The sequence below is a fragment of the Tupaia chinensis genome, unplaced genomic scaffold, assembly GCF_000334495.1.
Source record: "Tupaia chinensis unplaced genomic scaffold, TupChi_1.0 Scaffold144378_1, whole genome shotgun sequence".
Taxonomy (NCBI): domain Eukaryota; kingdom Metazoa; phylum Chordata; class Mammalia; order Scandentia; family Tupaiidae; genus Tupaia; species Tupaia belangeri.
In genome coordinates, this window is record NW_006204238.1 from 3,481,584 (window position 1) to 3,494,583 (window position 13,000).

Here is a 13,000-nt window from a genome sequence, read left to right on the forward strand (position 1 = left end):
ATAAAAAATAATTTTAAAAGTTCATGATTTACTTAGTAATCATTCAATTTCAACTTTTATCATATTTTCCCTTTAACTTGTGTTATTTTTTTCCTCTCTTTTGCTTCCTTCTCTCTTCCTTTGCTTGTAGCACCAATTTTACAGACTTGCCTATATGCTAATCTTAAAATGGTTAATACCTACAAGTGACAGGTACTTAAAATTATTCTGAAACTGTTACATTACTAATTAGCGAACCTGTCAATAGCTGCTTTATACAAAATCTACCCACATAATTAAAAAATTGTTAATAATATATTTTAATTTCCCCTGTAGTTATTTATTTTAGAAGTTTTCTTACCACCAGATCATCTAATTGAGCACATTACTTGTCAAAAAATGCTTTTTTTCACATTGCCTCATTATTATTTCCAAAAGTTTTTTAGTGTAACTCATTTTATAATGGTCTTTGAGTAGGTGGAGGTTTCCCAATGCCCTTTATAGCCATTGAAAGGACTGCTTTCAATTCAAATCTATTTTTTTCTATGTTTAATTTTCCAAACTGTGTGTTTCTTAGGAATGGCTCAAGAGCTACTTCCAGCTTTATCAATGCTTATAAAAATGACCAAGAATGACATGAATAATAATAAGAGTAGATAAAATTTTTTCTATCTCTCAAATCAAAGTTAATCATAAGGTATAATGGATAGTATCTTTGTGGAAAATTATGTCAACCATTTCATATGTGAAGAATTCAAGTTGGTTTTTTTTGAGAGTTTATTTTTATTTATTTTTATTTTTTTGCTATAGGGCGAGTGTGCTCACCAGACAGACAGAGAAAGACAGAGAGACAGAAAGCGAGAAATCACCCCCCAGGGGGATGATCACGCCGCAATCCCTTCTCCACCATTCTCCTCTCGGGATCTTGGGCATGCACACACACGCGCCCAGCATGAGTTTTAAGCCACCGGGTCCAGGACGCGAACCGTGGTCGACGACATGGGAGTTCAGCAACATAGCCATTACGCTAACTGCTGGTTCCCAAGAATTCAAGTTTTATAATTATACAAAGTATAAGATAATACTGGGTCCTAATTTTCTTACTATAAATTATTTTAAATAGAAAACAACTCCCCTGTATTTGCCAGTATATATTGGGGCATTCTTTCTCTGTTGCTTAACAGCCTGCAAGTGGTCACATTACTTAAACATAAATTCAAGTGTTGTATTTTTTAATATATTTACAAAACCAAGATTAGTTTTGTGACCTTTTGTATGTGCAAACTAGCACTATGAACTTTAAGATATATACCATTTTAGTGCCCTGACTATGTGAGTTTTCTGCTAAACTCATTAATTTGAAGATTACATGTTTACTAATTTTTTTTTTGAGAGGTTTTTGCTATAGGGCGCGTGCGCTCACCAGACAGACAGAAAGAGACAGAGAGACAGAAAGCGAGAAATCACCCCCTAGGGGGGATGGTCACGCCGCAATCCCTTCTCCTCCATTCTCCTCTTGGGATCTTGGGCACACACGCACACGTGCCCGGCGTGGGTTTTAATCCACCGGGTCCGGGACGCGAATCGCGGTCGACTACGTGGGAGTCCAGCGACATATCCATTACGCTAACTGCTGGTTCCCCTTCACTAATTTTTTAACGAGGAAGCTCTACAATATTCTCATCCAACAGTGATGTGTTATGTGGGGCTTTTCCTCTTGGGTTATCATCTGTTCTATTTGCTTCCATTGCACTTCATAAATAAGAATTAGTCAGGGAAATAGGCATCAAGGCATTTGCAGTGTCCTTTTGGACCTTTCTGTCAAATGCTATGTGATTTATGATAGATTTTGGCATTCATCTTTTCTGGGTCCACAACTGTTTTTGCTGCTCCTAAGCCACTTTGTATTAGTTTTAATTCTTAACTGATGTAGAATAAATTTTGTAACACTTTCTGCAGTGTGGATGAAATTTATTTACAAAGTCTTCATATAATCTTTAAAAGATAGATTACAAATACAGCCATTTAGCATTCAGTACAAATGTTAGATAATTGCTAAATAGAATGAATTATTATACCTTAGAACTATAATATTTCTTTACAACTATATAAAAAAACCTTTATGTATTTACAGAGACATCTGCCATATATCCTTAATATTTTGTCAGCTATTATTTTCAATCTGAATGCAGTAATTAAATGAAATTATATTATTTTCCACATGGAAAAGTAAAAAGGTGTGTAAATGTGATGAATATTAAAATAGTTTATCAGTCACATGAATCACTTGGTTTGTAGTGGACAAAAAGATAAATCTGTGTTCAGCACTAGAACTGTGGACAGCTACTCAGAGCTTTTGTAGTTTATGATTTAGCTGCAAGATCTTCTGCTTGTTCATTAGAGGTGTACTTCCCCCCCCCCCTTTTACAAAAATACTAATGGTATAATTAAAAACACAGAAACTTCTATTTAAAATAAAAAAAGAATTTAGCTAATTTAGAATAAACGCAGTGACTAGAATAACACATAGATACTGGGAAATTGATTTTTGTTTTCAACAGTGTATGTCCGTAGTAATTATATAAACAGAGTTTGTTCTTACTTCAAATTTAGGGTGGTGTACGTTTGTAAAGTTTTTTTTATAACTTCCCTGCAATGCAAGTTATATATATTACTTTATGATAGTTATATTGTATCTAGGTTACTAATTGGTCAAGTCAAAACAATTCAACAAGTTTATTCAACCAGTCATTAGTGATTTTAAAAGTCTGCGTTCACTGACAGCTCGACTAAATTAAATAGTTATCAACTTAATATATTGACATATTATGGATTAAATGATATCATATATGAAATTTACTTAAAAATAATCCAGTTTGGGACCATCCAATGGCGTGGTGTATAATGTGACTGGATCCTAAACAACTGACAGCAAGTTCAAGTCCCAGAGTTGGCAGCTTGAAAAAAAAAATCACCAAGCACGTGTGTGTACATTTCCAAAATCCGAAGAGAAGAATGGATGAGAAGGGAATATGGCATTGCTATCCCATTTTGAGTGTTTTTTCACTTTCTCTCTCTTATCTTAGACAAGCACATGTACACTACAGCAATTTTTAAAAATTCAGTTTGGAAGGGAAGTATATAAAATTAGATAAAAATTTCCCAGAAGCTAATAACTATTGAGGTTTTGCTTATGGCCTGGTAGTTATTGCGATTACATGGTAGACATGTGGAGGTTTACTAACAGTTCTCTTACTTTTTTGTTTAAACATTTTTATGTTATAAAAACTTTTTTCATGTTTTGAATACATGAAATCCAAAGCCAGATGTGGCTATGAGCCACACAAATTTGTATTTACCATTACAATAATACAATCACAGGCTTATAATAGCAGGCCATGAAAAATACATGCCTAGAGCAAATTATAAATGTTTGTGTTCAGCACTGGAACTGTGGACAGCTACTCGGAGCTTTTGTAGCATGACTTAGATGAGAGATTCCTTAAATTTCTGTTTACTAAAACAAATGTAGGGTCTGTGTATCTTGTATATTTTAACTAATTATGACATTTTTGAAAGTATACATAACATTAATTATAGAAATTTTTTATGAGATGAAGAAAAAATTAAATGCATTCTGCTTCACGTTTTTCCCCTACCCAACTCACCCCTTTAATATCTTACAGGAATAGTATGGTCAGTTATTATAGTGTTGATTAACATTCAAGGCACTATGGGACCAGTAGTCAGCATAATGGCTATGTCGCTGGACTCCCACGTAGTTGACAGCGGTTCACGTCCTGGACCTGGTAGCTTAAAACTCATGCGGGGCGCGTGTGCGCGTGTGCCGAGAGGAGAATGGAGGAGAAGGGATTGCAGCATGGCCATCCTCCTGGGGGGTGACTTCTCTCTTTCTGTCTCTCTGTCTCTCTCTGTCTGTCTGGCGAACGCAGTCGCCCTATAGCAAAAACCTCTCCAAAATAAATAAATAAATAAATAAATAAATAAATAAATAAATAAATAAATAAATAAATAAATACAGTCAAGGCACTATAAGTTACATGACAATATATCTTTAATGGATGGTTTTATTTGCCCCATTGAGTTCAAGTATTAAAAAGAATGGTTTCAGTTTCAAAATCATTTATATAATAAAAACAAAATAAAAATTTGGATTTAAAGATTAAAGGTTACTTAAAGTTGTATAAAAAGGTTTAGTACTCAGTAAAGATGACTGTTCAATATTTAAGTAAACCTTTATTAGACAAAGCTGTTGTCCTTGACATTAGACTGATAGCCAAATAAATAAATAAGCACAGTCTTGGTCTCTAACTCTTTCTTTGTTTTACAGGGGTGAACATTGCTCAAAGCTTCTTGAACAACCACATACCTGTCCTGCTTCTCACACTCTGCCCATATTTTTGACATGCTCTTCTAAAAGCTGATATACAGCTCTATGTCCAGGATTAGACTGAGAGCTCATTATCTGACTTTTCTTCTCAGAATCTCTTTCTCTAAGGTGTCGGCAGTGTCCTACAACATTACCTGTGCCTGTCAGCCAGTCCTAGATATAGATGACTGCCATTGGGATTTGCAAGAGTAGAATGGAAATAAAAGGAAATTGAGTGAATAGCTCTGCAGTAGGATTATTTGCATCTGTGTAGCTGAGAGACTATTTGAAAATAGCAGGGATATACGAAATGTTTTGCAGGGCATACTTGTGCAAGATTATCCATAAGCTTACATACACAGGTATTTCATTTATGTTATTGCATCAATTTGTGCTTGCCATAAAGTGTAAATGAAAATGCCATCGATGGGAAGTACAAATCGAAGCTGCCAACGATATCTATCTTGACTAAGGTTGACTAGACTAGTACTCTTGGAACCCCTAATACATTTACCTGAGCTGTGTCCTTCTACTTATTGAAGTGCCGGAGAAAAACCATCCCTGACATCTCCTGGTACTAGCAGACAAACCTTGTTATTCATCCATTGAACATATACTGTTCCTTAACATCAACAGCATATAGGTCCATTTTCCTTTAACCTTAATAGGTCAGAAAAAGAACAAGAGTCCTCTGTAATCATACTTTAAACTAGGCAGGACAGGTGTGGTGGTTAAGGTGTTGGACTCCCACATGGTGAAGTGCAGTTTAAGTTCCAGATCTGGTAGCTTTAAATTCATGCCAGGTATGTGTGCAAGTGTGCCTAAAATCCTGAGAGGAGAATGGAGGAAAAGGCATTGCAGTGTGGCCATGTCCCCATCCCCCCCCAAGGTGATTTCTCACTTTCTGTCTCTCTGTCTCTTTCTGTCTCTCCAGTGAGCACACATACCCTATAGCAAAAAATCTCTCAAAAACAAAAATAGGCAAAACATCATTGTTCTTGCTACAAAATTGACTCATTATTCTATTCTGAGTGACTCCTGTTACTTTACCAATTATAGTTTTAGTCTTAGTCTTTCCTCCTCTGATACTCAGGTATCATTCATCATGATGCTCAATTATAGAATTGTAATCTATCATCTCTCCATTTTCTGAATGCATCCAAATTAGAGATAAATGTCAATTTCTTCCTTCTTCTTCTTCTTCTTCTTTTTTTTTTTATAGAGGTTTTTGCTATAGGGCACGTGTGCACCAGAAAGAGAGAGACAGAGACAGGAAGCGAGAAATCATCCCCCCGGGGGGGGGCGGTGTAGGCTACGCCGCAATCCCTTCTCCTCCATCCTCCTCTCGGGATCTTGGGCATGCACACACAGGTGCCTGGCGTGAGTTTAAGCCACTGGGTCCTGGACTTGAATCACGGTGGACTACGTGGAAGTCCAGCGACATAGCCATTATGCCAACTGCTGGTCCCAACATGCCAATTACTTAAGCCCTTCCTCAGATCACCTAACAGAAACTCAAATTTTGTAAGTTCTTTCTAACACAAATTTTCTCAGATGTGCCAGGGTTCCCATCATGTGCATTCTTCCTCACTGCAACAAGTAACAAGTCCAGTTTTTCAATGTCAATTGTGTTTCTAGTCGTCATTGGCTGAAGGATAAACTATGCCGAAGTGGTTACAATGGGAACTTTATAATGGACAGAAGTACTGTCCTTCTGTTTAGCAGAGCCAGTGGTTGTTTATATTGTAGTAAAATACACCTCAGTGTGCATTGCAGTGGCATCAAGTAGATTCACTTTCTTGTGCTGACACCACCAATATCTCCAAAGACTTTTCATGATCCTGAACTGAAACTGCACATGTTGGACAGTAAGTCCTCCTTCTTTCCAGCCTTGGGCTCTGATACACAATATTTTATGTTCTGACTCTATAAATTGGACTATTCTAGGGACCACATATAAGTAGACTCATACAATATTTGTCCTTTAGTGTCTGACTTATTTTGTTTAGCAGAACATCTTCAAGTTTTTTCTATTACGGCAAGTATTAGAATTTTGTCCCCTTTAAAGGCAAAAGACAGCACATCCAATGTGTGTACCCCATTTTTCTTATCCATTCATCTATTGACGGACATGAGGATTGTTTCTTCCTTTTGGCAATTGTGAATAATGCTGCAATGAGCATTGGTATACAATAATCACAAATTTTCAGCAACGATGAGTGGAGCTTCTAGGATTTTTTTGATTTTCCACAAGAACCCAAAACAGGCTTCTTTTTCTCCACACTCCTCTTACTCCCAGAAATCTCCATGCAGTGAGAAATCAAACATTTTGCAGTAATGACTCCTGGTGACCTAGAAGAGAATATTATGTTATAACACCATTCCTGCCTACATAATACTTTGAGACAAGTTTGGGGATTAGCAACATACTACAAGCAATAAACAAACTCCAAGAAAGTGGAGAAAAAGGAAAGATCACTTTTACTAAAGCATAGTAAAGGAAGTTGCAAAAAGGAATTGGTTAGTTCGGAAACGATTTTCACAATGAAAGCATGAAATGCATGCCAGGTACCTGAGCAAAGGCATGGTGTTAACAAGAACCATAGCTATGTACTATAGTTCTTCAAACTTCCATACTATTCAATAAAACTAAAATTCCTTCCTTCATTTAAACTTCATAATGCCTTCCATTTTTCCCACAGAAGGAAATAATTATTCTTCACACAACCGAAATCACACAGTAATTAATGGGAAAAACCTGGATTCAAATCCAGACCTGCAGACTCCACAGCTTGAAATTTCAGCCACTAGACTTTATTCAGAAAGTATTAGCTTATTTGAGGCTTACTTTCTTAGTGTAGATATAGGGGAGGAAAAGAGTGATAAAATGGAAAACTCCACAGGATTAAAATGATAGAAGAGGAGGTTGTTACTTTTATCTTTGTTGAATTTAATTACAAAAACATTAAATATAGTAAAGTTTTCTGGGTTAGATGGACTATTTAGATAGAAATCATAGAGAATGGGTTAAAAAGCATTGGTTATTAATATAAATAATTAATTTTACAAAGTCTTCATTGTTCTTTTGTTTATATTTTCTTTAAGTTTGACTATAAATTGCATTTATTAACACTTCCCTTCAATAATTTGGTTGAATTTTAAGCATTTCTTTTTAAAAATAGTACTTAACTGAAATGCATTCTAATGTTTTCTGACCTATAATAATTTTTGTTTCAGAATATAATTAAAAATAACACATATATATCCAACAATTAAGAAAGAGTATGGGGCCCGTTAGAGGTGCGATGGTTAAGACAACTAAATCTGTGGCTGTCTGTGTGGTTTGAGTCACAAACCTGGTACATTGGAAAACATGCTAGGCGTGTGTATGTGCATGCTCAGAATCCTGAAAGGAGTGAGAAATTGGGGAGACCTTTCCTCTTGTGTGTGGGGTGGAGATGGTTAATTTCTCACTTTCTCGCTCTGAGAAGCACATCTGCCCTCTGATAAAGAGTATGAACTAATCAAAGAAAATACATAGTAAAGAGCCATGCCATTTTATGAGTGGGAGAGGATATGAAGTAAGGAATTGTTCTAAATGAAGAACAATGTTTATAAATGCCGTATAGCATGAATTTGATGCACAAGAGTGGATTGCATAAAAAGGTTTTAAGAGTTGCCTGAAGCCACTGCAATAAGTCATTTAACTTTGTCAGTGCCACAATTACAAATCTTCAGTATTGGGGCCAGCAGGTGGCATGGTGGTTGGAAAACAGGTCTCCACTCTGACTTCAGTTTGAGTTCTGGACCTGGTGGCTTGCTTTCTCTCGCTCTCTTTCTCTCTCTCTCTCTCGTTCACTGGTAAGTGCACGTGTCCCATTGAAAATTTAAAATAAATAAATTAAATTAAATAAAAACAACTATTTAAAAAATCATCGGTATTGGGAACCAGCAGTTAGCATAATGGCTCTGTTGCTGGACTCCCACGTAGTCGACTGCAGTTTGCCTCTCGGACCCAGTGGCTTAAAACTCATGCCAGGTGCATGTGCGTGCATGCCCAAGATCCCAAGAGGAGAATGGAGGAGAAGGGATTGCCGCGTGACCATCCCCCCTGGGGGGTTGATTTCTCGCTTTCTGTCTCTCTGTCTCTCTCTGTCTGGCTGGCGAGCGCATGCGCCCTATAGCGAAAACCTCTCAAAAAAAAATCATCAATATTTCCTCATCTGTGTTATGAGGACAAAAATGTTGATCTATACCTTAAGTTGTCTGCATGGATTAAAATCTAAGTTATGAGGCCAGCAGGTGGCATGGTGGTTAAGGTGCTAAAATCCTGGACCAGATGGCTTGCTTTCTCACTTTCTCTCTTACTCTCTCACTCTGTCTCTCTCCTTTCCCTCTCTCTCTGGTCAAAATTACAAAAATAAATAATAAAAACAAACAGAATTAAATAAATAAATAAATCCCTTTTTTCTTAAAATCTACGTTATATACTTACATTCCTTCTCTTGCTATTTCCATTGATTGTATCTATGAGAAAGAATCGTAAAGGAAACAGAAATATAAAACAGTTAAAAGACACCCTAGAGATGGGAAGCAATTTCAAGTTTAGTTTGCCAGTGGGTGTGAGGCTTTATTTTATGTGTCAACTTGGCTGGGTTATTATGCCCCACTGTTTGGTCAAGCACTAGTCCAGATGTTGCTGTGAAGGCGTTTGCAGATGTAATCATCAACAACCATTTGATTTTGAGTTACTATCTGTTGTAATATGGGCGGGCCTCATCCAATCAGTTCATGGCATTAAGAGCAAACACTAAAGTTTCTATAAGAAGAAGCAATTCTGCCTCAAATCTGAAACTTAGAAATCCTTCCTGAGTTTACAGCTTGCTGGCCTGTCTGCCCTGCAAGTTTTGATCTCAAGGGTGCGACATTAACTCTTACCTGATTTTCCAGCCTGCTGGCCTTCCTTGCAGATTTTTGGATTTACCAGCTTTCCCAATCATGTGAACCAATTTCTTAAAATTAATCTCTTACTCTTTCTGTGTACTGCTAGCTCTATTTCTCCGAAGAACTCTGACTAAAACCATGGCCAAACTAAAGCCCAGGGAAATGATATAATGTTTTAAATATCATTTAGTAAACAGTAGCAGGGCTAGTGATAGATGGGAAAACTGGATCATAATATTGCCTTAAATATTGATTACACGGCTGAGAATGAAATCCAGAGCTATCAGCTTCCAATCTTTTCTTTTCTGGTAGATTGCATGCAGAGGGTGGTAATGATTGACACTAAATCAGTATGTTGAAAGTCTAAAACTTGAAGAAGACAAAGCAGAGAAGATTGTGTGCTTGCTTTACCAAAAGGTAATGCATGATCAGAGGGAACTTCAGAAAGGGAACTTTCTGTGGCATTTGATGTACTTCTATTAAAACTAAAACAGAACAAAAAAACAGCAACAATTTTATAACCTCGTAGGGACACACATACTCAATATACTTGAACAGGGCATGTTTTTAAAAGTATATACTTTTAGGGATCAGCATATGGCACAATGGTTACATCACTGAACTCCCATGGTCAACCGTGGTTCAAGTCCCAGACCTAGCAACTTAAAAACTCATGCTGGGTGTGTGTGCACACATGCACACAAGCACACATGCGTGCCTACCCAAAATTCTAAGAGGAGAATGGAGAAGGGATTGTGGCATGGCCATTCCCTCCCCGGGGAGTGGTTTCTTGCTTTTTGTCTCTCTCTCTCTCTCTCCTCTCTCTTTCTCTCTCTCTCTTTCTCTCTCTGTCTCTCCAGTGACAACAAGTACTCTGTAGCAAAAATCTCTCTCTCTCTAAAAAGATTATATATACACATAGATATGTATGTGTGTATATTTATACACACACACACACACACATTATATAATCAAATCATAAATACACAACCACAATATACAATCCAAAATAGATATGAAGCAGTCAGGTATGAAGCAAAGGGGAGTGCTCATTCATACCCACAGTGGCTTGGGATCTGCTCAATCTGGTTTTTCTCATGTAGGTTTCTAAAGATGAGGGAAAACAACTTTGGTTATCAAGACTACTGTGGCTATATCAGATACTGGAACAGAACCTAAGCATCAGTATGTGACCATGCGAACAAAATCCTTCAGGGAAGTGTATTTTTAAAAAGGTTTCTGTGTCGAGGCTGTCGTAAAAGATTTATTTTCCAGAATCAAGCCCGCTTGAGGTTCTAACTATCTAAAAATACTGACTGATAACAGTTAGTGTTCAAAATGTGGCTATTCTAATCCATAGATTTTTTTAAAAAATGTATTTACAGAAAAATATAAAAGTTTCTGTGAACTTTATGCAAGTCAGCTTCAATTCTTCCCTTTCCAAATACTTGATTTACAGTTTTGGCTCCTTCACATATTTACCTTTTTAATTTTAAGATTTGTAATTCCACCTTCGAAACCCATCTTTTTTTAATGTAAAAGTAAAAAATTATAAATAAAATGTAGCATTTCTAAATTAATTGAGGTCAAGGCAATTCTATTCTTTGAAAATAGTTTAAATAAAAAAAAAACAGTTTAACTAAGTGAATCTGGTGCTCTCATACCATAAAAACAGGTAATGGAAGATGCCTACCATTTGATTTTATAAGGTTAAGCAAATTCACTCAATATGCTTGGATTTGGGGGTAGTTTTCAATCCATCATTACCCTGATACATCTCAATGACTACATAAATGATCAAATGCAATGTCAAACGCAAAGCCTCAGAGGAAAAGAGTTCAGTTCCCCAGAAAATAGTGATAGCTTTACAACATGAAATATCCCTGTAGGTAGAGTATATCGCCGTTAATTGAGTAGTGCTGAAATAATACGTTGAGAATTTACAGTAACACCTGGAAGCTCCTTCTAATGTACCTATAAACAGAATCATGGACACTTTCCCTATTACCTCATTGTTTTATGGCCTTATAGATTTAATGAACCAAATGAAACTAAATTTCCATTCTATATCTCGTTCTTTATCTCTGGATGAGGTAATTATCTATTCTTAGTTTCAAGGTAGAGTTTCCATGTCCATTTTTCTTAAGCCACATTCAAGGAAATCATGTCTTAACTAATTTCAAGTGTTGTCTCTTCATCCTGTACACAAAACTCCAGCAGGTTTAATATTGGCATTCATCATCTGGTCAAGTCCTTCACGTGTTCTTCAACTAATCAAATTCAGGATTCGCAACATTTTCTATGTCAATAAAATAAGGTGTGGACTTCGGGCGCGTGTGTGTGCGTGCCCAAGACCCCAAGAGGACAATGGAGGAGAAGGGATTGCAGCGTGGCCATCCCCCCTGGGGGTGATTTCTCGCTTTCTATCTTTCTGTCTCTCTCTGTCTGCCTGGCAAGCGCACGCGCCCTATAGCAAAAAACCTCTCAAAAAAAAAAAAAAAAAAAGGTGTGGAATTAGAAGATTTGATGCAGACTTGTTTTTTGTTTGTTTGGTTTTTGTTTGTTTGTTTTGTTTTGTTTTCCTTGCCATACTGGACTTCTAGATGCCATTTAGATTGGGTAGAGAAGATGGAGAAGTGTAGATATTTCTTGACCTGAGTATCTCTCTTTTTTTCTTTTTGGAATTATTTTATTCAACTTTATTCACTTATTTATTTTATTTTGACCACAGAAGTACAGAAAGAGAGAGAGAAAGCTGCCAGATCTGGGACTTGAACTGTAGTTGGCCATGTGGGAGTATAGTGCCCTTAACCACTATGCCACCTGCTGGCCCCAGCGTGAATCTCCCTAAGAGTATAGATGTAGGAGAGAAAATGAGATCACACAGAGACTGGCTGTTGACTGCAGGGTACTACCAGTGACCTTGGTGGTGGCATTACCTGGATTTGGAGCAGTCAAGGTATTCTGGGAGGAGTTACTTGAAAGTGTTACAACTGTTGTTTGAGTTGAATAAATCTGCATGGGTAGGAGCAGTGCCAGTAGCAGCAGCCCCAGACCAGACCTGACCACCATCACTCTGCCCATGTTCGTCCTGTTGGTATCTGGTGTGTCTCACTGGATACCAGGTGCTTCGAAAACCACTGGCTCCCAGGCAGGCACTGGTGAGGTTGAGAAAGAATACTTTGTAAGGATGAAAAAAGGGGGAAAACAAGGGAATAAAAAAGGAAAATATATACACGAAATTCATTATCTTAATAAATATATATTCTCTCCTAGAAGGTTTGCCACAAATTTCTGAGTTACTGCTACCACTTTATAATGGAGAAAACCAGGGCTGGCAGAGACTAGAGGACTTGCTTGAACTACTCAGAAAAAAAGCATCTGACTTCTGGATCTTCCGGATCCGAACTTTCCTTGTTGCCCTGAATTGTTGCTGCGAGGGCACCAGTGTTAGCCAGAGGTGGTGTCTGTAGGTCTCTTGACTAAGAATACAATAGGGAGTTGAGTTCTCATCCAAATTAAAAGGATATGTGCATTTCATTCTGCAGCCTTGTCTTGAATATTAATGTTTATTTGGGAAAAGATCTATTATATCTCATTCTCATCCCTAAAGATAACTCGGTCATGTTCTTGGGAAGGCATAAATTTATTCTATGAGAGAATGAAAAATCTCACCACAGAGATAAG

At 37.1% G+C, this 13,000-nt stretch overlaps 1 protein-coding gene across 1 annotated transcript; it reads right to left on the reverse strand.

Moving 5' to 3' along the window:
- Nucleotides 1-12,160: 12,160 nt before the first annotated feature.
- On the reverse strand, nt 12,161-12,397 carry LOC106733687 (signal transducer CD24-like). The gene has a single exon (XM_027767669.1). The coding sequence runs from the start codon at nt 12,395-12,397 to the stop codon at nt 12,161-12,163; it is 237 nt and encodes a 78-aa protein (XP_027623470.1).
- Nucleotides 12,398-13,000: the final 603 nt, after the last annotated feature.